The sequence below is a fragment of the Carassius auratus genome, chromosome 35 (genome assembly GCF_003368295.1).
Source record: "Carassius auratus strain Wakin chromosome 35, ASM336829v1, whole genome shotgun sequence".
Classification (NCBI taxonomy): domain Eukaryota; kingdom Metazoa; phylum Chordata; class Actinopteri; order Cypriniformes; family Cyprinidae; genus Carassius; species Carassius auratus.
Window position 1 is genome coordinate 3,780,142 of NC_039277.1, and position 27,602 is coordinate 3,807,743.

General features: G+C 36.6%; 3 protein-coding genes and 1 long non-coding RNA gene across 11 annotated transcripts in view; 2 read left to right on the forward strand and 2 right to left on the reverse strand.

Annotated features, from left to right (window-relative positions):
- Window positions 1–1,268: 1,268 nt before the first annotated feature.
- LOC113054057 (uncharacterized) lies at window positions 1,269–9,070 on the forward strand. 2 transcript variants are annotated; one of them, XR_003277346.1, is made up of 4 exons: window positions 1,269–1,439; window positions 1,691–1,787; window positions 1,937–2,014; window positions 8,936–9,070. It is a non-coding gene; the product is annotated as an uncharacterized LOC113054057 (long non-coding RNA). The 2 variants fall into 2 exon arrangements; XR_003277345.1 differs by lacking the exon at window positions 1,269–1,439 and having other exon boundaries at window positions 1,551–1,787.
- Window positions 3,538–16,893, reverse strand: LOC113054056 (uncharacterized). 3 transcript variants are annotated; one of them, XM_026219345.1, is made up of 6 exons: window positions 16,638–16,892; window positions 13,540–14,548; window positions 10,278–10,325; window positions 9,336–9,455; window positions 8,904–9,221; window positions 5,812–7,129 (listed from the first exon to the last, which is right to left on the reverse strand). In XM_026219345.1, the coding sequence occupies exons 1-6, from the start codon at window positions 16,641–16,643 to the stop codon at window positions 6,945–6,947; spliced, it is 1,686 nt and encodes a 561-aa protein (XP_026075130.1). In that variant the 5' UTR covers window positions 16,644–16,892; the 3' UTR covers window positions 5,812–6,944. The 3 variants fall into 3 exon arrangements, with proteins under 3 accessions (XP_026075129.1, XP_026075130.1, XP_026075131.1); XM_026219344.1 differs by lacking the exons at window positions 5,812–7,129; window positions 8,904–9,221; window positions 9,336–9,455; window positions 10,278–10,325 and adding exons at window positions 3,538–4,148; window positions 4,347–4,553; window positions 4,687–4,866 and having other exon boundaries at window positions 16,638–16,893; XM_026219346.1 differs by lacking the exon at window positions 10,278–10,325.
- A 967-nt stretch (window positions 16,894–17,860) lies between these two features.
- On the reverse strand, window positions 17,861–24,404 carry hsdl2 (hydroxysteroid dehydrogenase like 2). Its single transcript, XM_026219348.1, has 11 exons — window positions 24,212–24,404; window positions 23,466–23,629; window positions 21,807–21,905; window positions 21,605–21,719; window positions 21,350–21,453; window positions 21,123–21,221; window positions 19,568–19,762; window positions 19,305–19,376; window positions 19,095–19,235; window positions 18,225–18,353; window positions 17,861–18,101 (listed from the first exon to the last, which is right to left on the reverse strand). The coding sequence occupies exons 1-11, from the start codon at window positions 24,226–24,228 to the stop codon at window positions 17,989–17,991; spliced, it is 1,248 nt and encodes a 415-aa protein (XP_026075133.1). The 5' UTR covers window positions 24,229–24,404; the 3' UTR covers window positions 17,861–17,988.
- Window positions 24,405–26,216: 1,812 nt separating this feature from the next.
- Window positions 26,217–27,602, forward strand: part of ptbp3 (polypyrimidine tract binding protein 3) — a 54,097-nt gene continuing 52,711 nt past the window's right edge. For 2 of the 5 annotated variants that reach the window (XM_026219349.1, XM_026219354.1), the window contains exon 1: window positions 26,218–26,390. In XM_026219349.1, coding sequence (XP_026075134.1) covers window positions 26,379–26,390 — 12 coding nt within the window. In that variant the 5' untranslated portion in view covers window positions 26,218–26,378. Of the gene's footprint in view, window positions 26,391–26,513; window positions 26,865–27,602 lie in introns of those variants that run through there. The other 3 variants (XM_026219350.1, XM_026219351.1, XM_026219353.1) reach the window with 3 other exon arrangements.

Here is a 27,602-nt window from a genome sequence, read left to right on the forward strand (position 1 = left end):
ACTCTTATCTTTCCCAGAGTCACACATGCTTGTCGAATACAGCTTTTATTCACCATTAAACAGACCATCACACTGTCATGATATTTTTGACATTTTATAGCTGAGGGTTTCTGATCAGCCCTACATTTCACATGACATATTTCTGTTCAAACCGTTTAGGAAAAATGTGGAATAGGGTGATGTTTCCTCATATTTCCTTTATGAAATAAACTGCTTATGCACCATGTTATGCCTTAACAACCGTCTCTATACTCAGGGCTTTTTTGTGTAAATGTCCTCATAACTAATATTAAAGATTATTTAGCTGCACGACTGCAAGCAATCTGCTAGACGACTCACGTTATTGCATTCCTGTCTTTCATCAGCTGTTTTGGTGCTGTCTTCGATTTTTAATATTGTCATAACCACATCTTTCAAATGATGCATATGCCTGCAGTATTTTTTGCTATTATAGAGAAGACGTGATAATACAGGGTTCCTCTGTGCCATCCAACATGTTCATATTTACTATTTCATATTTTATGGTGATAAATGCTGTTCATATTCCAGACCCTTTCCTCCATTCAATTTCTGACACATACAAATGATTTTCAGGTTGTTCTTTTTTCGAAAAAGAAGATAATGAACAATGTATTTAGCCAGTCAATTGTATCTTGTATAACTGTAAATGAATATTAGTGCTCCTTTGTACCGATCGGAAAATTGTTATGTTTTTTCCACAAATGAAACCTTTCACTAATGTAAAAATGGTTTCATATTTCACATTGAGTTTGTTCATTGCTTTTGTTTTTTTCTGTTTGTCCATTCTTTTCTGTTTAAATTTATACCATGTATCAGAATTAAAATCCCTCTGAGCTACAATGAAAATTTATTTTCAGAGTCATTAAAAGAGTGATTTTATTAATTTTAACACCTCATTATAAGCACTTATTTCTTCATTTCATTGTTTGATTGATTTCCAAATGTCAGGTAAACAATACTTTTTTAAAATTATCTTTAATTTATGTTGCATAGAGCTGATTACGCTACCCAATAATATAGAAGCTGCTGAACCCTGTGCTTCTAGAAAAATAAGTTCAAATTAATTTAATTTCAATAAAATATTTTAATAATAATCACACATAAAATTGATTTGCCTTTTGCTAACATGTGAAACATAAAATGTATATGTCATGTAAATGTATATGTTATGGTGATATTTGAAGTCCAAATAGCAGCATAACAAGGAAAAGATATATAACAAAATAAAGAGAATTAATTATTAGAACATTCAGAAGAAATCGCGAGCGTTCCAAAGGTTCAGACTCGCTCCGGTTCTCCAGGCTGTGCGCGAGCGCGCGTGAGAGAGAGAGCTGCTTTATTTATCAGAGGAGAGGACAACATTCGTCCGTTTAGCGTAAATTTTATGGTAGTTTCTCCTGTTTCATATTTATATTAAGGTAAATATTGTAACATATCAGATGCCAGAAACAGCTGGACTATCATTTTTTATAATAATTGAAAGCCCTTTAAAAAAAAAAAAAAAAGAATAATAATTTTCGAAGTAACGTAAAAATCCCTAAAAATAACAAAGCATCCCCGTCACACATTGCGAGTGAAGCTTTAATCAGTCGTTCTCGCTCTGTTTCTAGATTTGCCAATTTTCAATTCCACATTCGAATGATTTAACCTGTAAATTTGACCTCGGTAGGTTTGTAAAACAAAAACAGGGTTGCTATTCTAGCTGAGCTGGATAAGGAGAAGAGACGCCTGATACAGAGTCAGTCTATGAATAACCCAGGAGCCAGGTACTATCTGTTATATCCATAACTATCACTAGAAACATCTGATTTCAGGTTTTCACTGGTTCTCTCTCTCTTTCTCTCTTTCATTTTGCATACTCTTAAAGAACTCATATCAAATGCAGACAGTACAGTGTTTGGCCTTTCTTTTCCAGCATCCCCCTCTCTCGACCAGCTGTGAAGGAGTTCAGGGATCAGGCCGAGCAGCAGCACAGCAGAAAGCAGCTTTACAGGTGCCATAGGCTTCATACAGGGAGTTTTTAGTATTCGTTTGTTCTTGATAATGTCCATCAGATGTGCATTTTTCTCTGGTTTGGTTTCGGCATGCACATGCACACTCATCTGGCCTCTTCATCACTCAGGATTCCTCCTTTGGTAACCTAAAAATGCCTGTGTTGCCCAGGCTAAACCCGTAGTAAATCAACATTAGCTAGAAGGACTCACTCACTGTTTTGTAAAAACTTGCTACTCAAGCTATAATTGTTTATTACTTAGATTTTTCATTAATGTAAAGGTTTTTGTTTTTTAGATTGTCTTTTTTTCATGATTTTACATAATCTGGAGAAAACATAACTATTATTTGCTGTCAATTTTCAAATATGATTGATATATATATACTATCTCTCTGGTCTTGGTTGGATACTTAGAAACCAGGAAGTTGCGAAGAGCTGTTTGAGTGCTGCGAATGGTCTTCTCATTCTGTTCTCGGTATGCTCTCTCATCCATGTCTGCTGATAGGGAAGAAGGTAGTATTTTCATGTCAAAAATGTTTTGCTAAGAAAAACTAAATGGATCTTAGGGTAGATGGCATATTTAGTTTGACATGAATACAAATGCATTTCTGTCTCTCATGAGGGATAAACATACAGTTCATTACTGGTTTAATGCAGTGGTTCCCAACTCTAGTCCCCAAGTACTCCCAGTTCTGCAGAATTTTATGTGTTTCCCTAAACAAACTCACCTGAATCTACTCATCAACTTATTGATAGAGGCTCCAAGACTTGTTCCAAGGTGTGTCGGATTTGAGAGATGTCTAAAATGTGTTTGTGTCTGTTGGGGGCACTCCAGGACCAAGGTTGGGAACCACTGGTCTAAGATAAGCATGTTTTCAAGAGCGTTTTGTCAACAAGACATTTTTGGAAAGACAAGGGTTTGAATGCACAATCCATTGAACAGACTGTACTTCTCTCTTTCCAGCAGCGTTTTTATTTGCAACATATTAAATATAAATTTAAATTTATGTATTTAGCAGACACTTTTATCCAAAGCGACTTACAGTGCATTCAGGCTATCAATTTTTACATATCATGTGTTCCCAGGGAATCAAACCCCCAACCTTGTGCTTGCTTGCGCAGTGCTCTACCAGTTGAGCTACAGGAACACTAAATATAATAAATATAAGGGGGCTATCCTGACTAAGGTCCATTTTTGCAGCAAACAGTGACTAGGTAAATATTTCTAATCTCTAATTCTGTATTGTTTGTATTGCTGACTGGGTTTTTAATTGTCAACACAATGGCAAAATAATTTTTCCAACAGAATACACAAGCATCAAAAGGTTTGACATTGTGATATTCTACAGTATTTATTACTCACAGTAACAGTCATTTCATACAATGCAAGTGTAACATTACGCACTTATTTTTACAGGCTTCACCTTGGCAATCTTATTATATGACACTAATCTGTTATTCAGAGAGGAAGAGGTGTCGTGTCAAAAAGAACAAACTTACACTGTAGTTTGTGATGGTAGTGAGCATGCAATCGTACAGTTATTAATACCAGTAATACCTAATGTTTAACACTGAAGTAAATACTGGTCAAACAAAATTATACTGATTCAAGGCATAAAAAACAATTATTTGATTTCATTTAAAAGCCAAATTGGCCAAGAACAACATAACAAACGATTGAAAGTTTCTGACAAATGTGCTGCGATAAATCACTATAAGGATAATGGATGAAGACAAAAGAGGTCAAGGCCTGAAATGTGACGAGAAATACAAGTGTTCTTTTAGAGTGGTCTCATGCCCACTGTAAATCAGATAAGTGAAATGTTTTATTTGCTGACGATTGGTAGAAGCTCCCCTTTTGCTTTCATGCTTTTAATCTTGGCTTTGATGCTGTCGTCCATGGCCTGTCGGCATCTGAATGCATAGTGGGCCAATGTTTCCTCCTTCTCGTCCCATGGAGGCAGAGCGTGGAAGACTTCAGGAGCCGCCAAGCTCAGTTCTGCAATGGCTGCTGTTCTCGAAATGGTATTGCGGTCAACGCCAACTCTGTCAAAAGCCACTTTCATGGAAATGCTGCGTCGAAACTCTTGCAGTGCCGCCATGTATCGTGCAATCACACCCACAACGTTTTTCACTGAAAAACAGTTACATAATTCTTTAGTGAAGCTCTGCAGACTGGGAATTTTTTTTTTAATTGAATGACAATCACAATTTAGCATTATGTTTCATTAATAATGAGATATAATTTAAATTTAACGAATCCCATTTCATCTTTTGAGCCCATCAAAGATAGCTAGACTTTGGATCCAAATCCCAGCCTTACAGTACTTACTTCGGACACGTGTGTTCTCGCCGTCTCTGCTTCTCTTTGATAAAATCTTGATGGTCCTCTGCCTGTCCAGTGGATGCAACTCCACCTCCTCAAAAGAATCGAAGAGGGCAGGTGAGTCAAACACGGCGCCCTCTTCAGGAATGGAGGTGATAATCTGGTGTGAGCTTCCTGCCTCCATCTGACTTGATGAAAGTGTCCTTCTTTTATCTACCAATCGAAGAAAACAGACATTCCTTATCCAAATTACAACCTCCATTATGATATCCATGCTTTCCTTCCTATCATACAAACTAGTTATTATCCAGAAATGGCGTATGATGGGACTGTAAGGAGGAGTCACCTGGTCGTAGCTGGTCTTGCAGGAAGTCACAGATGAGCTCAGCCTTCTTGGTGAGTTCCTGTTGCAGAAGCTCTTTGTCTTGCTTCAGGCTGCTGATGGTTTCACCCATCAACTCATTTTTGCTTCTCTCTGCCTGCAGTAGTGCGTTCAGTCTCTCTATTTCATGCACAGCTGGAGAAACTGTTTGAAATAGAAACAGAGCTTTACCTCAGGAGTTCCTACTACCTCTGGGAAGATATAGCTATATGTTAAGCTGAAATTTGTTTAAAGAATAACAAATTAACAGAAAACAGAAATATGTGGCTGGTGGTGAATATTTAGGCCAACTAATTTGAAATGTTAATTGAATTCTTTATATATTTTAATTAGCCAAATTAATCACTGCTAACTACATAAAGTGTGTACAGCAGTCAAATTTATCCATGGTAGACCTTGGAGCCATTTACATTTCACCTGCAATGTTTGTCATTATTTGTTTAAGTGCATCTTACTGTTTTTCAGCATCTTACGTCATGATTGTTTTTAGCCACTTGACTTCACTGCACAGTAGCAGTAAGTTATAGTACAGGGCAGACACTTCTTTTGGAATAACTTGCATAATTGTTTACAGCACAAAGCTGTACTTGCTGAGTATGATTAATATAATACTCAAATGCATCTCAGCTGGATTCAGTCTTTTCGGTGTAATAACATCTCAAAACGCATCACTTCTCTATCCAATACAATTTATTTTCATCGCCATGTAAAATTTTCAAATGTGATCCAGTTATAATTATTTTTGTTTTTGTTACTTGATAAAAACTACCCTTTTGGACAGATTATTATTAATTTTTTTTACAGTTTAAATTGAAATCTTCCTTATAATACTTCTTTAAATGACTTTTCTTTCAGTGTGCTTATTTTTGCTACCATTTTTTCTACCATGACCTATTTTTGTGATTAAAAAGGATAATTTAAAAACCATCCCTCAAAGTAATGCCACCGAATCATTGATGCAGACTGGTAATAAAAATACATTGAATAAAGAATCAATCATTTAAAAAATGATGCACAAAAGTAGCGGAATAACTTCAACTGATTCAAAGCAAAAATGGATTACAAACAACATTTTGTCATTGACTTTATTGTAACGCATCAGAAAATGACAAATAAGACCACTTAAGACACACCAGGATAATGGAGTATTTACACACTTGTAAATAAACATCAGTTTTTGTAGAAGTGCTCAGATAAATTCAGCGTCAGATTATAGGTACAAAGACTTTTAAAACCAGTCAGGTGAAGACTTCCTAACCATGAAAAGACTGACCTTTCATAACCATAATAAATGCTTATACATACCACATGCCAGTTTTTATAAGAAACATAATGCTTGCTTGTGAAATGTGATCTGACTTACTGAGCTCTCCACTCTTTTAGAGTCTGCTTTACTAATGCCATCCAAAGAATCCCATTAAATATTGTAAATATGGAAGCCCTTGAGTGACTTTTTCACTACACACTCATTGCATCATTTCATACTAAGGAATTTGGGGATATCGTGAAGACAGAGGTTGTTAACTGTTGAATAACCTAATCTCACATTTCTGGCAGTGACTTTATTAGCTGATGTTTGGTCGACATGATTTCAGTCAAGTAAAAATGACATGTAATAAGAAACAGTAGAGTAATAAAACTTGTGGGATGCTTATAAACCTTTTGTCTGTGAGTCATGCACAAGGAATGACACTAATGTCAATTTAGTGTGATGCTGATCGATAAAACAGATCATCCCATGGAACCAACAGAGGAAAAAAAGTAATAAAGGTGGTTTTTAAATAGTGATAATTCACATTTTTATATATAAAGATATTGGGTATGAGTAAAAACCATCAAAATGGTTTGAGAAAACTCAAAATATCCTGTCTTGATTGTTACAATGCTACATGGATACTAACATGAATAGCCACTAGACTATTTTAAAGGTATAAATGGTTAAAAACAGGTTTGTGTTGACTAAACATGTCAATAGCCAGTAACTCTAACAGTATAGATGATGTTGGTTTTGTTGAAATGAATGTAATAGAAATAGTTCATGTGTCTGACTCTGAATCTTTCATCTGTTAGTGCTGTAGTAGCTGAACTGAATCAACTTTAAATGATTCCAAACTGAATCGTTTACTGTATGTCCAAGACTTCCATTAAACCACTGGTTTCCTTTCAGCTGTATGTATAATAATAGCATTTGCACGTGAATGGACATTTTTGGGGATCAGCAGTTACATATAGGAAGGGTCATTTTTGCCTGAAGATTGTTCGTCACAAAAAATAAAGGACTCTTGAGAAGATTCTTGCTTCTTTTTCTGACCGATTCGAAGCCTGCATTTATTAATACAGGCCTTCTTCAGCTTAGATGACTCCACAGGTGTCCATCCGTCTATAGTAGAACATCGCAGAACATACGCTGCAAGGAAATAAAAGGAAATTACATTTTAATCAAAAATATTGGGGGTGAGGGGTAAGGTTAAGAAATTAGAAGAAAAAATTACTAATGGCTTTGAAACAAACAATAGTAACACAATCTTTGTAATATAATAAACTAAATAAACTTTTATTAAGTGCATTTTATTAAATTTAAGTAATGTTTTATTAGTCTCTGACTTAAAATTAAGTAGCAAAACAGTTGAATCAGTTCTGTGAATCAATCAGGTTCAATGAACCGATTCAAACTTTGACTCAGTGATGTGTTTGTATCACCACTCAAAACTATCAAGCCATGTGGCATTTTTCAAGTATTGTAAGGTTTCAACAAAAAATGTATATGTAAACATGAATGTTTCTTAATATTATGCATTGTTATATCAGCGCAATTAATAAATACTAAAAATACTAAAACGCCTTAATTTTATGAAAAACAGTTTAGAACATCCTCGATTATTTTAGTGAGATTTTTGTCTTTTTTTGTCTAAGATTTTAAATCTAATTGAAAGTAAAAAAAAAAAACAAAAAAACATTAAGCTATTAAGAGTGAACAACCATATATATATATATATATATATATATATATATATATATATATATATATATATATATATATATATATATATATATATATATACACAGTACAGACCAAAAGTTTGGACACACCTTCTCATTCAAAGAGTTTTCTTTATTTTCATGACTATGAAAATTGTAGAGTCACACTGAAGAAATCGAGGGCTATTTGAGCAAGAAGGAGAGTGATGGGGTGCTGCTCCAGATGACCTGGCCTCCACAGTCACCGGACCTGAACCCAATCCAGATGGTTAGCCGGACCGCAGACAGAAGGCAAAAGGGCCAACAAGTGCTAAGCATCTCTCGGGGAACTCCTTCAAAACTGTGGGAAGACTGTTTCAGGTGACTACCTCTTGAAGCTCAAGAGAATGCCAAGAGTGTGCAAAGCAGTAATCAAAGCAAAAGGTGGCTACTTTGAAGAACCTACAATATGACATATTTTCAGTTTTTTCACACTCTTTTGTTATGTATATAATTCCACATGTGTTAATTCATAGTTTTGATGCCTTCAGTGTGAATCTACAATTTTCATAGTCATGAAAATAAAGAAAACTCTTTGAATGAGAAGGTGTGTCCAAACTTTTGGTCTGTACTATATATATATATATATATATATATATATATATATATATATATATATATATATATATATATATATATATATTTTTTTTTTTTTTTTTTTTTCAGGCTGGAGGCTTTTAGAGGCTTTTTAATGTTTTTGAGATAAGACTCTTGTAATTATCAAGGACTCATTTATTTGTTCAAAATTACAGTAAAACGGAAATATTTTGTGAAATATTGTTTACAATTTAAAATGACCGTTTTCTATGTGAATATATTTCAGATGTAATTAATTCCTATGATGCAAAGCAGAATTTTCAGCATCATTTCTTCAGTGTCACATGATCCTTCAGAAATCATTCTAATATGCTATTATTATTATTTTCAACACTAAAATTGTTTTGCTGTTTAATATTTTTGTGGAACGTAAAGTTTTTCAGGATTTCTTCATAAACTGATCAATTTGGTTCAGCTTCTTTGAATTATAAATCTTGTTTATCTCACTTTCGATAAATATGATACATTTCAAATAAATCAATCAAACAGTGGAATGGAAAAATGCACAGCCCTAAATCATTTCAGGATGTTCAGTTACAGTCAGCTGTCCCGTTTCAAATACTCACACATAATCCCATCCACTCTTCTTCTGTCCAAGATCTTTTTCCCGTCTGGGACTTTCCCCCTCTTCCCAAAAGCCACGGCTCCGTTCAGATCCTCCTCGCTGAAGAAGTGCTCGAACAGCAGGTGGAAGAGTCTCATGCTGTCCTGCCGGGACTCCTGCAGCATGGACGCCAGCTTGTAGTGCGGCAGGTAGAGTCCGCTCCCCGGAAACAGCTCCTGCTCCCCGAGCCGGGCCGGACTGGACAGAGGCATCTGCGTCCGCTCGTGAAACACCAGGATCCGATCAATGACCGTCTGCAGGTTTTGTAGAGTTATCGTATCTGCATAAATAATGAGACATGCATTAAAAATAATTTCCTAGTTGGCAAATCTGACAGCGCATCAATCACAATGACTACAAACTGATATAGCGGAGGCTGAATTCACCAGCTCACCTATGCTTGTTATAAACTCTTCCAGGTGTTTTCTCTCTTCAAAATACCTCTCATTGTTTGGACTGAGATCTGACGGGCAGAACTGCTCTTCTGAACCGTGTGCGGCTGGAATCAGATGCTCTGTAATACATCAAATGAGTGTTTTAGGAGCTTTAATAGAGGACGAACTCTCCCGTCCAGACCAATCAGCACGCGGAAACCAAATCACAACACACTTCAAACCAAATGCATTTCCCTCACATCATCACAGTAGAGGACTGGTCTGGATTTCAGTTCATACATCTGGCGAGTCCACAGACAATAAAGCCATTTTCATCAGAGAAATTTTATTTTATTTGCCATGATGCAATGTTTCCTCCAAATTCATTTGCCTTATGCAGATTCATTCATTATAAAAATAAACACAGAGGAAAAAGTCGACTAGTGTGTCACAGCACAGCTGTAGCGTTAACGTCAATATCACAAAACCTGTCAATATATTGTGCTAAAAAACACGGAAGATTCATCAAGATTGCTTGCATTCTGACATAAAATAATATATAATATAATTATAATATTTCTTGTCAAATTCTAACATCTTTTTTTCTCACACTTCTTAAATATATATATATATATTTTATTATTTTTTTTTTTTTTTGATTACTGTTTTTTTTTTTAATCCAGCAAAAAATTTAATTTAACTGTAAGAAGAATATTATTTTTCATAACAGTTTGATTAGAGTGTTACAACAATTATCATACAAAATCTTACAATAATAATAATAAAAAAATCCTAGTGTTTCTTAAAATATTCAATGTAAACCACCATTTCTAATTCCTTTCCTTTAATTAAGTAAATATGAGCAGGATAGGTTATTGACAGATTTTTTGAGATTTAGCAATTAATATAAAACTAGTGTTTTTTAGAGCTTAACAAGTTCTTGCACAAAAACCAAAACTAACCATGGAGGGCTTTCAAAATCACAGCGTAATCCATCTTCTCCTGTGAACCTGTAAACAGAACACAATTATAGTTTGTCCACAATAAAGAGAGATCAGTATTATCTTAAGATAAAACACAATCATATGACACTTTAACAATCTACTGATATCCATTACCTCTCAGTAAAGAGAGAAGGTGTCCGGAAAACTCACCTGTTACTTTCGTTTGGTTTATTTGGAGTTAAAGCAATAACAGCCTCATCCATTTCCATCTTGACTGAAATGTCAAATATCCCCAGAGACTCTTGGGAAAACAGCTTAATGCCTTATTGCAGAATGGGAGAGGACGCCATCTCATTAACTAGCGTAACCCAGACTAAATCACTGTCTGTGTGAATTTATTCATAATGTGGTGTAGAGAGAGACACTCACTTCCCAGAAAATTGAAGTTTACCATAAAAAAAGTAATCATAGAATTAGTGGGGGGAAAAACTTAAACACTAAATCACAAATTAAAAGGTAACGGTTTCATATTGTTTACTTGGCCCTCACAATGATAAAAAGAAATTGCATCACAAATAAGAGAAAGTCACACCTGGACTTATGATGTACAAGCAACTTAAATAAAACGAGGAAAACATTTGTTTTTATGAAATCAAACATTTTCAACAACACTGAAATTATTTGTTTGGGTTTGTTCTCGTTTAAAAAAAAAAAAACTACATGGATGGATGATTTTATTTATTTATTTATTTTACTTTTAATATGTGTCTGTGTCAGTCTGGATCTGGATCAATGAAAATGATCCTTCTAGTCCTGATGCAAATGTTCAATTGGAAATGTGTCAATAGATGCATGCAATAACATTTTTATAAAATGTTTAAGTATTGTGTTGCATTTACTATTTTATTTAACTGCACTGAACAAGCAGCGAAAATCCATGAGCATATTTACATAAAGCTGTATTATCATTAAAGGAATAGTTCATCCAAAAATGACATTTTGTAAAACGTAACATCCTCAGGCCATCCAAGATGTAGAGGAGTTTGTTTCTCAGCAGAACAGATTTGGAGAAATGTAGCATTGCATCACTTTCTCACCGGTGGATGCTCTGCAGTGAATGGGTGCCGTCAGAATGAGAGTCCAAACAGCTGATTAAAACATCACAATAATTCACACCAATCCAATCCAGCAAAAAGCTGCACATTTGTAAGAAACAAATCCATAATTAATGTGTTTTAATTTTAAACGGTTGCTTCCGGGCTTAATATGAGCTCATAATCTATAATAATGCATCCTCCAGTGAAAAAGTCCATCTCCTGTTTTCTTCTCACATTAAAATCCAACCACAGATTTATTTAGAACAGTTTTGGCTTGTAAACAGTGCTTCATCTGTACATATTCCTCTCCCGATTCAGATTAGAAGACTTTTTCACTGACGGCACCCATTCACTGCAGAGCATCAATTGATGTGCAAGTGATGTAATGCTACATTTCTCCAAATCTGTTCTGATGGAGAAACAAACTCATCTACATCTCTCTGATGGCCTGAGGGTGGGTACATCATCGGTGTCAACTAATACTTTAAAGAAGATATTGCAGGCAAAAAGCAGAGGTTCACTCCCAGCTCAAATCATTGCTTGAATGCAGTTTCTTCTTTTTTTGCCCGGCTTGAATCACTTCTGAGGTTTAAGCAACGCCCAGTCTGTTTCATGTCCATTGTGTGGTGTTGGGTTACACTCCTGCGGTGTGATAAATCTAATTTACAGCCTTGACTGAGACAATGTCATCAATGTGATTAGGAAAATCAATATGAGACAGCACTCCACCCACGGCTCTCACACAAACACACGCAGAATATACGAACCTTTAGGGTTTGTTTGCTATTTCTATGCAAGTACATCATGAGTATGGATTTTTGTTCAGGCTAGTTAAGATGTTTTCCGGTTAAAATGATCTTATTTGCATTCAGTGTGTGACTGCTGTGTGTGATGGCATGATTAAATAATTATTCAGAAGCATTCAATTTGCATTCAGCGATGTTCAAAGCAAACTGAATGTACATTTCACGAGGCACCAGGCTCTGAACGATTGAGCAACACTGGAGTTGCACTTTTTACTATTATTTATAGCACCTTCATGTTCACTCTGAGATCATTCAAAGGATTTATGTTCATTTCAAGCAAACAAAGGCTCAGCTCAATCTAAGAATAAAAGACATTTCAACACTATACAGTTGCTACAACAAGTAATGCATATCATTGCATTAGATAACACAATATCAATTCAAGTGTCATTTGTCTTAAAGATGTTGCACAAGCGTGGCTTTCAAGCATTAAGAAAGATTCAAAACATAAAACATTAGAAAAGAATGTGACAAATAAGAGCGTCCAAGGTTTCTAGTTCTTAGAAATGTACTTTGGTTTTCATGGTTTTTTTTTAATTGTATTCTATCAATTTTCAAGTACAGTTTATATTAAATGACTGGTGTGTAACCATCAAGCAAAAAGTAGTAACATACTTCTTTATTTATTTTTATTTTTTAAGAGACTTGTAGACCCAAACTGTCATGAAGGCCTGAATGGGGTCGTATAATAATTTCCTGTTATATGTTTATCTTATCTTTGTTATATATATATATATATATAAATTATTTTAATGGATGATCACAGAAAAGGTGTTTTCAAGTATTTGTATGCATGTATGTACAGGTGCTGATCATATTATTAGAATATCATCAAAAAGTTGATTTCTTTCACTAATTCCATTCAAAAAGTGAAACTTGTATATTATATTCATTCATTACACACAGACTGATATATTTCAAATGTTTATTTCTTTTAATTTTGATGATTATAACTGACAAATAAGGAAAATCCTAAATTCAGTTGCATAAACTTAGCCTATGTGCCAAACAGTATTCAATTTTTTTTTTTTTTTTTGTATTTGAATCTAACTAACTTTATGTAACCGAATTTAAAACATATTACCAGTTTTAAAGGAAAATAGAAGACTATCTTGTAAGACTAGTTTAAACCTTTTTTTCAGGATTGTCAACAGGCTACTACAACTAAAAACCACCAGTTTGTTAAAAGTAACTGCAAAAATAGCTCCGGTGTAAGAAAACCTTGTGCAGGATTTATTTGCAGAAGTCACATGCGTGTGGCATTATGTTCTCTAATAAAATGGCATTGAAAAATTTTAAGTGTGATTTAACTAACAACATTCCCAAGCCCTTCTCATCACAAACTCCAGGACGTCTCGTGCAGATAAGGGTCTTTACCTGTGTTGTCCGCTCGAGCTTCTGTATTTAGTTCCTGTGCTGCTAGAAGATCCATCTCAGGGTTCACCCCCACAGAAGCCTCTCCGTAAGACAAGGAAGGCCTGGGATACTCGTCCCTGTGCAGCACCCCCATAGCGTCAATCCTTCCCGAATGGGGCAAGGTGGCCAAACTCTGACTGCAAGCTGGGTTGGAGTTCACCTGCATTTTGTTCTGGGTCACGTGAAACGGTGCACGCAGGGGTTTGATCATAGACGAAGGGGAGTTGTCCAGCGGTGACGAGGAGACCGTCATGGAGTCCCCGTCTACTGAGGAAGGCTTCTGGGACATTGAAGACCTGGATGATGGGGTGGTCTGGACGTTGGGTTTGGGTGACTGTGTGGTGAGCTTTACATCCGAGCTGCTGGGCATCTGAGGGTTGGCCACACTGTAATAGTCTTCGCCTCTCTCCTGTTTGATTTTCTTCAACGCCGGGTCAGTGCTGTCCTCGGCTCCCGATCTTTTCCTGGGCGTGATATTTGAGGCGTGATTGAAGTCGGAGTCGCCGTCTTCATCGGTGGCCGAGGACTCGCAGACGATGTCGTACAGGTGGCTGTTGTAGTCCTCGCCGTTGTCGTCGATCTCGGACGGCTCGCTGCAGTTGGAGATGTCGCAGGAGTTGTGGATCTGACTGGAATCGCTCTTGTTTTTGGCGCCGCTGCCGAGGAAGCGCTCTGAGGTGTTCTGCATGATGGAGACCGCCTGGATCATGCTGTCCGTGTTGATGCTCCGGCTTTCTAGGTTGCGTTCCTTGTTTGTTTTTTTGCAGGTGGTGTTGAGGGGCCAGTGGTAGGCGTGCCCCGCGCTGCAGCCCCACAGGGCCGTGAGGGTCCCGTGAGAGCCCTCGTTCAGCATGTGTTTGAGGTTGGGGATCAAGGTGCAGATCGTCCCGTGACTGTGGGCCCATTTCACCAGTTTAGCCAGACTGTCAGAGGACGCGTGCAAGCAGTCCTCCATGTTGAGCCTCCTCCCCTGAGATGACAAAATGAATATGTTTTTTAATAGTTTTTTTTTTTATTTGCGAACGATAAACTTGAAATGCTATCTGCAACCGATTTTACTTATGTAGCATTCACAATAAGATCATCAATATGCATTTAGAAAATAGACGGGATGAGTTTCTATAGCATGCCAACTTAGGGTGAAAAAAAGGTGACATACAAAAATAAGGTATTTTTTACATTTTCAATTGAACTTTTCAGTTTAATTGTTTTCATTGTACGGCTGATTATATGAACACTTGCCACATTAACAAAATATAACATCTTTTTAAAATAAAAAAGCGAAATAAAAGCATTTTCGCAGGTCAACAACAGATTACAATCCTTTTATCAGTGTGATCAGATACTCCTTCACAATAAAGTACTTTATGACATTGTGGTGTAGTGATGGCTAGGGCTGTAGCTATCGAATATTTTAGTAATCGAGTATTCTACCAAAAATTCCATCGATTAATCGAGTAATCGGATAAAATGTGTTTTTGCTTAATTAAAGTGCAATATTATTTATGCGAGAGAAAATAAGACTCCTGGGGCTCTTAAAATGAACAAATAAGTTTCCTTTTTTAGAATTTTTTTTTTACTTTTTAAATGCATAAAATGCATTGCATACATCAAAAATAAACATTTAATTATTACCCATTGTTTCTCTGTCTGTACTCGTAATGTGAACAATGACAATAAAGTTGACAGATGAATTAAGTTCATTTAAGTGCCATTCAGTTGGGGTTTAAAATAAAGCATTTTCTGAGATGCACATTAAACACATAAAACATTAATTTAATTTATCTTTTAATTATTAAAAATTAAGCAACCTTAACTTTTTGGTAAACAAAGGGGATTTACTATTAAAAATAAAACATGGAAGAAATGTAGTGTGATTAAACCTTAAAAAAAACGGACTTTTATTTTGACGGGTCGACGTACCTTTACAGTTCTTTGTATTGTGATGTGACAACGGTCAAATGCTCATGAAGTGACTCTGTCAGAGCAGTTCTGGAGATGTTGTTCATGTGTTCACATCCTTATTTAGTGAAACAGCACGCGCGCTTCAGTGTGTGTGATAAAGGAACTCGCGCTTCTGCTCCATTCATTAAATGAGACACACAGAACATGCAGGATTCATATTTAAATAGACTGTTCCGGCTTAATATTTACAGATATTAGTCCATATTTGATTTGATGTAAGTGCAATGACCTATTTTTGATTAATTCATTCACAATTTGTCAAATTTCGTGCCATTCCGCATTAAACTGTTAAACTCCGTTTTTATGACTGAATTCCGCGATTCCCTCCGCGTTTTCTGCATCGCGGAAATCATATGGCCCTAGTTGTTGTATGCCAGCTCTATCTTGCAATGGACACACGCCACGACGTTCTCTTCACGTTTGCCCGCGCGCTCTAATCAAAACACTGCTGACTCCTTGCAGTATCTCGGATGCAGCGCTTGCGTCTCCTTCCACTTTGTGGGTGACGTAAACGCAATGTGTCACATTAAAAAATCATTGCGAAAGAACCTGACGTGAGATTTAAAATAAATTAAAAGAGGCTTCGAGGCAGAGGAATTTGCCTCGATCATTTTTTGTAATCGAGTAACTCGAGTTACTCGAGGAATCGTTTCAGCCCTAGTGATGGCATTTCAATATATGCAATCATAATGAATAATTAGTACACTAATTTATCACAATATTCAAAACAAAAACATGGAATTACCAAGGTACTTTTATTACTTTTTAATATTGGAATAGGCTGAAGACACACTCTTTATCAGCAACAGCTCCACAAGATCATCGCTCACAGCCATTGTTTACTACATCAGCTCTCTTCTCGTCAGTTTTGTGACACATAACGCACTGATGTCGGGGTTTATCTTCACAACAACACGACTCTGTCTGAAAGCCGAGCGAGCTGCCGACATCCACCGCGATCCTGCTCCTCAGTCGCGTGTGTGACGTCCAGGGATGTTGTCCCTGCAGGCAGCTGTCTCGGTTTGGACACAGAGCCCGTCCCGTCAGTGTGGCGAGCTGCATCAACACAAAGAGCCGAGAAAAGCGTCATGTACCTTCATACGGAGAATCAGCTCCGGTGTCCGCTCACGCACGGTGTTCACCGCCTCTTTGCGCGATATCAAGCATCATTTCTCAATGCATACGCTCCATTTGAACGTGGTTCTTCTGTATTTGACAGTATTTTATACAAAAGCCATTAATATTGCTTTTGATGGACGTGTGGCGGGTACTTCCGCTATCACCGGAAGTACGTGTCCGCGATACATGATGTTGGCAATGTGCATGGATGAAATTTGTATTTGACAGCACTCTTTATTTCTGTCAATCTATGCATTTCTATTTACAATAACAGGCTGTTCTCGTGGCAGAGAAGACGTGTATGGCGGAATGTTAACTTGAGTGAACACCTCCAAAGTTCTTGAAGAGGTTGTAGAAAAATTGCAACACGTGTTTAGAACAATTAACCACGTTTGTTCTTTGCATTAATTCGAAAGATACAATATATATATATATATATATATATATATATATATATATATATATATATATATATATATATATATATATCGTTTTTTTGTTAGCAAAAGTAAAAAAAAAAAATTAAATAATTCACTGTAATACAATGTGAGCGTCAGCTAGTTACTAAAACTAATTTTGGATTACTATGAAGACAGAAAATTGAAATGTACTTTAATTATACTGTGCTGATGGTTAAAAAAAATTTATCCAGTGACTTCCTAAAACCATTTTCAAGAGGAAAATACAAATACGCAAGCATCAATTTTTTAATCTCGGAGTTAAATTTCCATCCCTTAAAGTAGACTAATTACTATAGTAATGCCTACAAATAATAATAACCTTACAAAGATTTAGAAAGCTTCTTACACTCTTTAAATGAGTTCCTATGGTAATGTGGTTAAATTGAGATTTTACAGTCATCATAGTATGTTGGTGGTTACCAAATAATTCTGTAATTTTGATTGCACCATATAATCATTGCTGTTAAGTGTTCACTGTATTGTTTGAATTGATGTCATTAACTAAATACTTGATTTTACCGTACCTTTATGCCATATGAACATCACCCTTTAATCTATTCATAGACAATGTAAAAACTTAAATTTTCTTTGAAGCTGCTTTGCAACAATTTGTATCATGAAAAAGCTATACAAATAAACTTGAATTGGACTGAACTGAATTATCATGGTCAATTTTTGAAAGACTTTTTTCAGAATGATGTTGTAATACTATATACTACACTAGAACATGCAGCGCAGCAAGTATAAAGGAAAATCCTTTATTAAAATATGTATCAGTTGAACAAATGTTTGAATGCAAACAGTGTTTTAGAAAAGAGATCATGTACATCATGTAAGGCAGGAGATGGTAGCGTGAGTGATCACATCACAGCTTAGACTTCATCATGGCCATCATCTTCTCCAGTTTGATGGCAAGGCCCATGTCACCCTTAATCTTCAGCTTTCCAGACATGAAGGCCATTGTGGGCTTTAATTTCCCTATTGATAAAAAACATGGTTTTCATCAGTGCTTCAGTTTTTTATTATTCAGATTCAAACCATCCTCTATGATGCAATTATGTCGGTAGTGTGTGTGAAGTGCAGCAGTGACACTTCTTCTACCTCCGAACATCTTGATGAAATCTGCACTGTCCAGGGTCATGATGACGTCAGCTTTGACTGGTGGTTCCCCGCTGCCGGCGCTTCCTGCATCGTTCTTCAGATCAATGTACCAGACTCCAGCATGTTCACCTGTCAATCATGCCACCAAACATTCATTCAACACAGATTTGAAGGGTGGGACATATCTTTTCCAGTCAGAGGTCTCCAATCCTGCTCCTGGAGAACTACTGTCCTGCAGATTTCAGCTCCTAACCCGATCAAACACACCTGAACCAGCTAATCAAGATGAGGTGTGGCTGGAACTGAAGTCTGCGGGACGGTAATAGTAGTTGAAGACACAGTTGTGAATCATGAGTTGATACTGATAGTCAGAAGTAGGTGATATCAGGGAGTGGAACATAATTTTATAAAACTAATTGGACAAAATTGAGATAAACCAATGACTTTCCTATAATTTTGATTTACAAGCTTAAAAATAATAATTTCTTTACATAATTAGGACAATATCTCAATTTTTACTTTACATCTCTCTCTTTTTTATCATAATTCAGACATATGTCATATGAATTACTTTTTATTATGACTTTTTGTCATAATGATGAAACTAAAAGTCAATAAGCTTGTAAATCAGCAATGACAATCTCATCAGTTTTATTTGTCATCTCTAAAATTCACTTCATAATATGATTTTACGACTTCTTGAGATTCAGATTTGTCATAATTACGATTCACCAAAGCTTGTTTTTTTCTTATGAGGAATAAATGTGCTTCCATACCCTATTGTTCAGTATTCACAGTGTTTTAGCTTGCAGACACTGACTGAAACTCGAAACGTTAACTCAAATGTTTTAAATATGATATCATAACTACCTGATAAGTCGAATCTGTACACTCCTTGTGTGGTTTTCACTATATCTGGACTGAGAATTCCTCGGATTACGTTGAACATGTCAGAAATGGGTCCCGTGGGGGCAGAATCTGCTTTTCCACTCTTGAAAGCTGGAGTGGCACCTAGAGAGAGAGTTAATCAATAAGAAGAACAAAATTAATTAAACATGCTGGTTATGCCTCATAACTCACCATGCTCCTTCATTTGCTTGGCCAGATCCTCTGGCTGTTGATCCAAGAAAAAGTCTGGAAGCAACGGATGACCTAAAAAAAAAAAGAAGACATGTTTTATGTGCTGTGTTTCCAGTGATATGTCATGTTATTGTATACAGGGTCTAAAAATACTTAGAAGTGCTGGGAAATATACAAATCACATTACTGATGTTCATAATGATTGAATAGGAAGATGCACTACTTATTTTACCACATTAACATATTAATATTGCATAACCAACCTGGCTCAACAGCATACACATCAAAGTCCTTAATGCCCTCCTTTTTGAGAATGTCCTCATCAATGACAAACTGTCCCGTGAAGCTGGTGGGGTTCTTCAAGATGGCGTAGGCTGCATCAGCCATGATCTCCACCTTCCTGCACTGTTTACCAATCCCAGAACCACCCAACATGTCCATGGCTGCCGTCTGGATGGCTGAGGGTGGATGATGCAACAAGAGTAATCCACTTATCATTGTTGATTTGGATTCACATTCGATCCCACTTGGTTTTCACAGCATGTTTCACAATACATACTGTTCTGAAGCTCTGAATATATCAATAAAAAGTTCAGCATACAAATCTGAATGCTACGTGTACATTTATGAATTTGGAAGATGCTTTTATCCAAAGCGAAATTGCATTCAAGGTGTATAATTACATTATATCACCTCTAGCGTTCCCTAAGAATCGAACCCATGACCTTGGTGTTGCTAGCGAAATGCTCTACTGTTTGAGATACAGGAAAAGCTACACTCGTCTGTGTCAGACACAAATCATCCTCGCTGAAACACTGTCATGTGGATTTAGAAGTTTAGAAGATAATAACAAACCATGGGGAATGTGTATTAAATTAATATTTTAAACTAATTTAACTACCGTATTTTAAAGTAATTTTGGAACATGGCTCATTATACGACTATACTTCAATTAGGAAAGAGTGAAAATTATTTTTGACAAGAAAAAAAAAATGTGGGATTTATTAGTGTTTCACTGATGCTATTATAGTTTTTGTAAATGTTTTGAATGTTATTTTTACATATCGGTTTTCACTTTAAGTTACAGTTAATTTGTTGAGTTTTTGTCGTTTTTATCAGTTTCATTTTCTTTTCCTTTTTTAAACCAAATGATAAATATTACATTTAATTTATTTACATAAACTTATAATGTAAATCTAAATGTTTTTTTTAGATTTAGTTAATGATAATGACCCTAGGGATGATTTTATTCTTTTTATTCTTTTAGAATCTATGTAATAGTAAGAATTTCAGTGGAATGCCAGTGTTCTGTTCACTCTTTTCCATGCAGTTACTATGAAAAAATAAATAAAAACTATTATAAAATGACTGCTAGACAAGCAAGAATAATGGTCTTTGGTTCTTCAAAAGCTCTATTTATGTGCGTTGATAGCATTTATATGCAAATGAAAACCTAAATGAATCTGTTTATTAAATAAAATAATTGCATCTCCTCAGAAAACTTGGACCCACTGGATTGATTAGTTTTAAAATGTCTTTAGGAAAACTTTGAAGCATCAAAGTTTTGTTGGAATAGGCTTTGTTTGGATGGACAGAAAACATTTAAAGCCTCTTCAGAACTGTTTCGAAGATGAATGAACGTTTTATGGGTGAGGATGAGTAAATAATGACAGAATTGAATTTTTTTGGGTGAATTGTCGCTTCAATATTCCACTAAAACTGTCATTTGTAGGAGTACTGTAGATATAGATTACTGAATCAACATATCTACTCATGCATTCATGATCTCTGAATTGAATTATTTAATGACTGATGTACCTGTCCTGGGCCATAAGGCATTAACGGCGATAGATCCCTTGAACTCTTCAGCCATTCCAAGTACACACATGGACATGCCATACTTTGCCATAGTGTACGCTACACAGACACAACAGAAAAAAAGATCAGTCTCATTATTTGTCACCATTACCAAATAAATGTCCAGCGGTAGTCTGAAACCAAAGGCCTGGAGCAGTGAATGTGAGAATGCTGTGGCTCTCGCTCACCCGTGTGGTTTTTGAACCAGATGGGATTGAGGTTTAGAGGTGGGCTGAGGTTAAGTATGTGAGGGTTCTTGCTCTTCAGAAGATGTGGGATGCACAGTTTAGACCTGTAATGAACACACAGTTAGAAGAGTTCATAACAAGTTCAGCTCTCCTGACAACATCTGTGACAAACCTTTGATTAACACAGAAAATAATTATAATAAGTCGTTTATGATCATCGGTGAGTCTCAAAAAAAAAAAAAAACTTTTACTCACGTCAGGTACGTTCCCCTGAGATTGATGCCTAGCATAAGGTCGACTTTCTTCATTGGAGTTTCCAGGGTTCCTGTTAAATTGATGGCACTGGCGTTGTTGACCAGTATGTCAATCCCTGTCAACAGCACCACAGAAGACACAAAACTAATTATAACCCACCTGAGTGAGAGGAGTACGAGACATCTCAAATGCAGTAACTCACCTCCAAATTTCTGCACGGCTTGTTCCACGGCTTCATTGATCTGCTTCTCATCACGGACGTCTACGATGCACGGCAATGCCTTCCCTCCAGCAGCTTCAACTACCAATCAGACATTACTTGGTCACAGACTTACCACATTCAATTATTTATGAAAAAGCATTGCATCATTTGCTCAGCAGTGGATGCTCTGCAGTGAATGGGTGCCGTCAGAATAAGTATCCAAACAGCTGATAAAAACATCCCAATAATCCACGACAGTCCAGTCCATCAGTGAACTTCTTGTGAATCCAAACGCTGTGTCTTTGTAAGAAACAAATTCATCATTAAGCCGTTTAAACTTGGCTAAAATATGAGTCTATAATCCATAATAACGTTTCCTCAGTGTAAAGGTTCATCCCCTGTTGTCCTCTCACATCAAAATCCACAAACATTTCAGTTTACAAAAAGTTTTGTCTATTTTCACTTTTAAATGATGCTTGATCTGTGCATATTTCTCTTCTGAGTCCGATGAATAGAGGACTCATATTTTAGTTGGAACGGTTTGAAATCCCTTAATGATTGTGGATTTGTTTCTTATAAACACACCGCTTTTCATTTCAAAAGAAGTTCACTGATGGACTGGAGTGGTGTGGATTATTGTGATGTTTTTATCAGACTCTCATTCTGACGGCACCCATTCACTGCTGAGGATCCACTGCTGAGCAAGTTATGCAATGCTACATTTCTTCCAATCTTTTTGCATGAAGAAATAAACTCATCCACATCTTGGACGGCCTGAGGGTGAGTACATTTGCAGCTTATTTTTCATTTTAGGATCATGAGCTATTTCTTTAAAATATTAAAGTTACCTTTTTAACTGTATATTGATCAGATAAGCCTTGGTGAGCGTAAGAGACTCCTTTCAGAATTTGTATCCATCCTAAACTTTTGAACGGTAGTGTAGGTTCTGCATATTCATGCTGTGAAAGTGTTTTATTAAAACTCTTTTGAATTGACTGTAATGAAACCAGTTTGAGATTACCTTCGCTTTGTAACATGGCACATGATCATGATGGAAACAGCTATTAGAAGAAGAGTAATGCATGTTGTGTCCAAGAGATGATGCACACGGTCAACAACTGTACTGTAACAGCTGAATCAATCAAGTGATGATTGGTTGGGATTCCATTAATCAAAGCCACAATCATGGCACTGTGACAAGAGTCCAGGCGGTGGAGTAATGGGGAACCCAATAAAAGACTAACATCATTAACTCATTGCCTGATGACAGTGACAGTGTCAGGAACATTATCTTGGCGTACTTTAGGCCTGGTAATACCCATCAGTTTTCACAACAGTGCTATAGCCTGTTATGATATCTACATAAACAACAATTAATACACACTGCATGGAAGACAGCTTGAACAAATCATCTGCAATCCATTCACTACTGGTGGCTCTCACTCATCAGGATTATGGGTAATGCAGAAAAAAAAAACTTGGAATTTGGCTATTAAACATTATTGTTTAATAGCTATTGGTTTTAAAAAAAAGACTAAATCTCAGAGATGTGCTGAAAAGTTAAATCCAGTTATAGCTATGGAGAAAATGAAAGGGATTTGGACTCTCGAGCCTTCCTCTGTGTAATGTTTGTGTGTAAGAGTAACTGTGCTCGCTCACTCTCTGCAGCAGCTGTGTAGATGGTGCCCGGCAGTTTGGGGTGAGGATCAGCGGTTTTGGCAGCAACGACCACATTGGCACCGTCCCGAGCAGCTTTGAGCGCGATGGCCTTGCCAATACCTCGACTCGCTCCGGTAATGAAGATAGTACATCCTGCCAGCTTCCTAAAGTGAATGCATATGAATTATAAAACACTCGCATCAAAATGTAATCGATGCACCATACAAACAATGACACACAGGAAAAACATAACTGGTTATTTTGCATAATTGTGTCCCTACTTTTTGTCAGCAGTGTCTCTCTCTCCTGTGTGACTCCAGCAAGGTCACACAGGCTCTTGTGAATGTATTTTTATGACTTCTTTTACTCCACTTTGTCCTACGTTTCATAAACCAGCGATGTATAATATAACAATGTTAATCGTGGTATTGTTTGTGCTGGCATGTTTTGCGCTGCGCATAAGAAATTAGGTTAAAGGTCAAATTAATAAAAAAAAATAATATAAACATAATAAAGGAAAACGGGTTTCGATGATCTTCTGAAATGTCGTATCAGTTTTAGCAGATAGTATTAAATAGTTATGTAGGAACAGGGTGTAATAATGTGTCAACACAGTCGGAGTCTCTCATTCATGACACAGCTGAAATCGAGCGTGAATGAGTTCAGAAGTATTTAAACACTTGTCAACAACATGTTTATTAGCGTGCTACCGTGTAATGTAGCTAATAAGCAAAAGACAAACTCACCCCGTGTTCTGCAGCATTGTGGCTCCTGTGTCTGATCTGGGGACGGAATGCACTGCGGGAGAAATGCGTGTAACATAAAACAGAAGCCGTGTTGTGCAAGCCAAAGAGCTCCAGAAAAACACGAAGGCTGTGAATGTGCCCTTTACTCCAGTAACAGACTCCACTGCGCCAGCACTGAATCTACTTCCGGTAGAGTCGTGAACGCGCTCCTGCTTTTAAAGGAACATTCGAATTATGCGACACATCATTAAAAACCTCGGCAAAGAATGGTGAATGGAAAGGGGGGAAAAATTTATAAGTTACATAAATAAATAAACAAATACTTCATTGATTTATGTGTTATTCAAAGAGTCTAGTAACGCATGATTCCACTAACAGCAAACATGACAAAGTTGTTTATTTTGTAATAAATTATGAGATTTTTATTTTAAAAAAATCAAAATTAAGAAAAATTTACCCTTTACTTCACATGTAAACAAATAAACGATGTTAGCGATAAAGTAAACTTTTTATATGCATATTAACACAAACAATAATACATTTGTCTTTCATAATACACCATGAATAACATTTAGAACCGATTAATAAAACACACACAAAAAAATAGTTTTCATTACGAAACACTATATTGGTCAAATTGTGTATACAATTACAAAAATAAATCACTTTATGTATATTCAAATCCCTTAAAAATAACTATGATGGTGATTAATATAAATAAAAATAATAATATCAATGATCTATTAATACTGATGCATGTTTTTCTACTAATGCAAATGAAAACTACAGAGATCTCTTTCTCATTTGCTTTTTTTATATATATCCCTGGGTTTCCTACACCCTGTGTCTTGGTTGTCGTCTATTGAGATTTATTTTATTTTTACGACGTGCGATTGTTTCCAGAACGTCATGTAAACACCCCCAGAGTCTCTCAGTCAAGCAGACATAAATCAAGTCTGCTTTATAGTCAATTCTTCCAAATGTACAGTACATACATTACACATAACCCACAGACTCTCAATCTCCTCTAAACATTACCATCCCCTCCTAACATTTACAGCAGCTATATCTTTTAAAGACCCAATTAATAATATTATAAATCAGAAAATTGTATTTGGAGTACATTTAGTTTTTATTGCTATACTATTGTACTATTTTAAAGTAAATATATTGATTTAATTCATTTATTTATTAGAGTAATATTTATTAATTTTAATCAAATGCATTTATTTTGTTTAAGGTCTTTTAACAGACCCCCGGCACTTTAAGGTGGGACCCCACTTTAGAGACCCCTGAACTACGGCATTAAAATTTGGGCTGATTTATTCTTTCAATGCACTTGAATAGTTCACATCTAGGCTACGAATGTGCGGTCACACAGTATTTTTATGTGACACACACACACACACACACACACACACACACTCCATGTAAGCACAAGACTGCGGTTCAACTGGTCCAACAAGTGTAACAAGTTCTCACACGCTTCATCTACAGAGAGGATAACATCTCCACTGCCCTCATACGACACGCGCGTAAAAATAGTCATCATTTAAAACAAACGGGGACATTATTTATTAATCAATAATTCAATGCACCAGAAAGCTTCACATGTTCGATAAAGAGTTCATTCCAGGAAGTGTCCGACCCTCGGAAAGCAGAATGAATGTATCGACTGTGTGTTTATTGCAAGTGTCAAGCTCTTAAAGCTCTTCCCCAAGGCCCATTACCTTAATTAATAAATGTATTCCAGCAACAAGATTATCCTCTATAGAGCTCCTAGTGCAGAGACCATAAACAAATGATCCCAAACCACGCGCTGGGCTTGGTAATAGCGGGCGCGCGTAACTTATTGTTGTCGCGCGTCATTGCGCACTCAATATTGGTGCTTTCAACAAAACGTCCAGCAACAAAACATATTACGCGCTTCTTCAAAGGTGTGTCTGGTGAAAGAGGGAGGCCATTTTGTACAGAGAAGCGTCTGTACATGTATGTGTGTGTGTGTGTGTGTGCGTGCGCGCGCGTCAGGAGCAGGAAGTGTGTGCGTGCCTTTGTGCCTGAGAGTGAATTTGTGTTGGGCAGTCGAACTGTACCAACAGCAGCACCCTTCCTTCATTTTCCTGCGCTTGCATTGTTATTTCGCCTCGCCTCTGTTCTGCTCTGTGCGATGGATGGGTATGTGAGTCTCCAGTGTCTTATTTTCCTATTACGCGCTTGTTGAGTTGTTCTTGTGTTGAAGGGGTTGCATTATTGTATGTAATGATAATTATGGCACGTCAGAAATGGCATGGGAGGAAAAGTGGGGGAGGGAGTGAACGCGTAAAAATGTTGGAGTTGCAACCTCAGGCTGCTTGTTTTTATTTTTAAATGCAAATTGGGAATATTATTAAGTGACAGTCTTTTATTTTTTATTGTTTGGCTTGTATTCAAATTATGATGCATGTCGTTTATGGGTTACAATCGGTGAATGTTGTTGAGATGCAAAATATGGGCGTATAGCACGGTTTATATAGCGTGATCAAAGTTAGATTCAAGGAAGTGGGTTTGTTTTTTAGAATTCAATTTCGTTTTGCTTGTAGCTTTTGTTATATAACCATTCGTCGTTTGCTTTCAGATCTTGCTCGTCTATGTACAAACAAGGCATGAATTGGAGGTAAATATATTTGTGAAGTGATAAGACTTAGGAGAATAATAAGAGCTCCTCATGTGCTGCTGCCATGTTAATGTCGTGAAGGGGCGTTTCTGAAGCGAATCTGTCTAGAAAACAGCGTTTCCTCGCGCTTTCGTCCACCGACGCTCTGAAGTGGGTTTTATGTGAGGATTTTACAAGAATTAACGCGATATTCTTCTTTATATCGCGATATTACGTTTGGCGACTTTTCCACGGCCAGCGCGTTGCCACACAAACAGCGCGCTCCCTTTGTGCGCAGTCGCGCGTTTACAGTATTTATCGTTTATTTTGCGTGTTCTGTATATGTGGGGTTGTTTGTGGTGCTTAACTGTCATTGTTTACACTCGTGTGCCCGGGTGTCGGACTGCGTGCCACAGAGATGTTATTTTAGTCACTTGTTGTTTTTCTTGTCCCTTTTTTAGTGACTCGTTTCGCGGAATCGACTCGTTCGAACAGTTTGTTTCATAAATCAGTTCAGTGACTCTGTACGTCACGCGGGTCCCTGACGTATTTCACTCTTTTATCGTGTTCACTGTAGACACATGCAAGCCTGTTGTTACCATTTTTATTCATAAAATAATAAAGTTATTCAGTATCGAAATATAATGCGCTATTACAATACGTGACTGTGTGCGCGTCAGGGGTGTAGTTTGCATGCTTTATTTGTTCAAACAGGCTCATATGCATTCTGATAAAACTGTCATCAAGTCATAAACATAT

Coding starts and splice junctions, on each gene's coding strand:
- LOC113054056 (XM_026219344.1), bottom strand. Junction 4,867..13,539: donor AGCTCGAGCGGACAACACAG/GTAAAGACCCTT, acceptor TATTTCAAACAG/TTTCTCCAGCTGTGCATGAA. Junction 4,149..4,346: donor CGAGAACACACGTGTCCGAA/GTAAGTACTGTA, acceptor ACTGTTTTTCAG/TGAAAAACGTTGTGGGTGTG.
- hsdl2 (XM_026219348.1), bottom strand. Junction 21,720..21,806: donor AGCCGTGCAGAAATTTGGAG/GTGAGTTACTGC, acceptor TGCTGTTGACAG/GGATTGACATACTGGTCAAC. Junction 18,102..18,224: donor TTTCATCAAGATGTTCGGAG/GTAGAAGAAGTG, acceptor TTTTATCAATAG/GGAAATTAAAGCCCACAATG.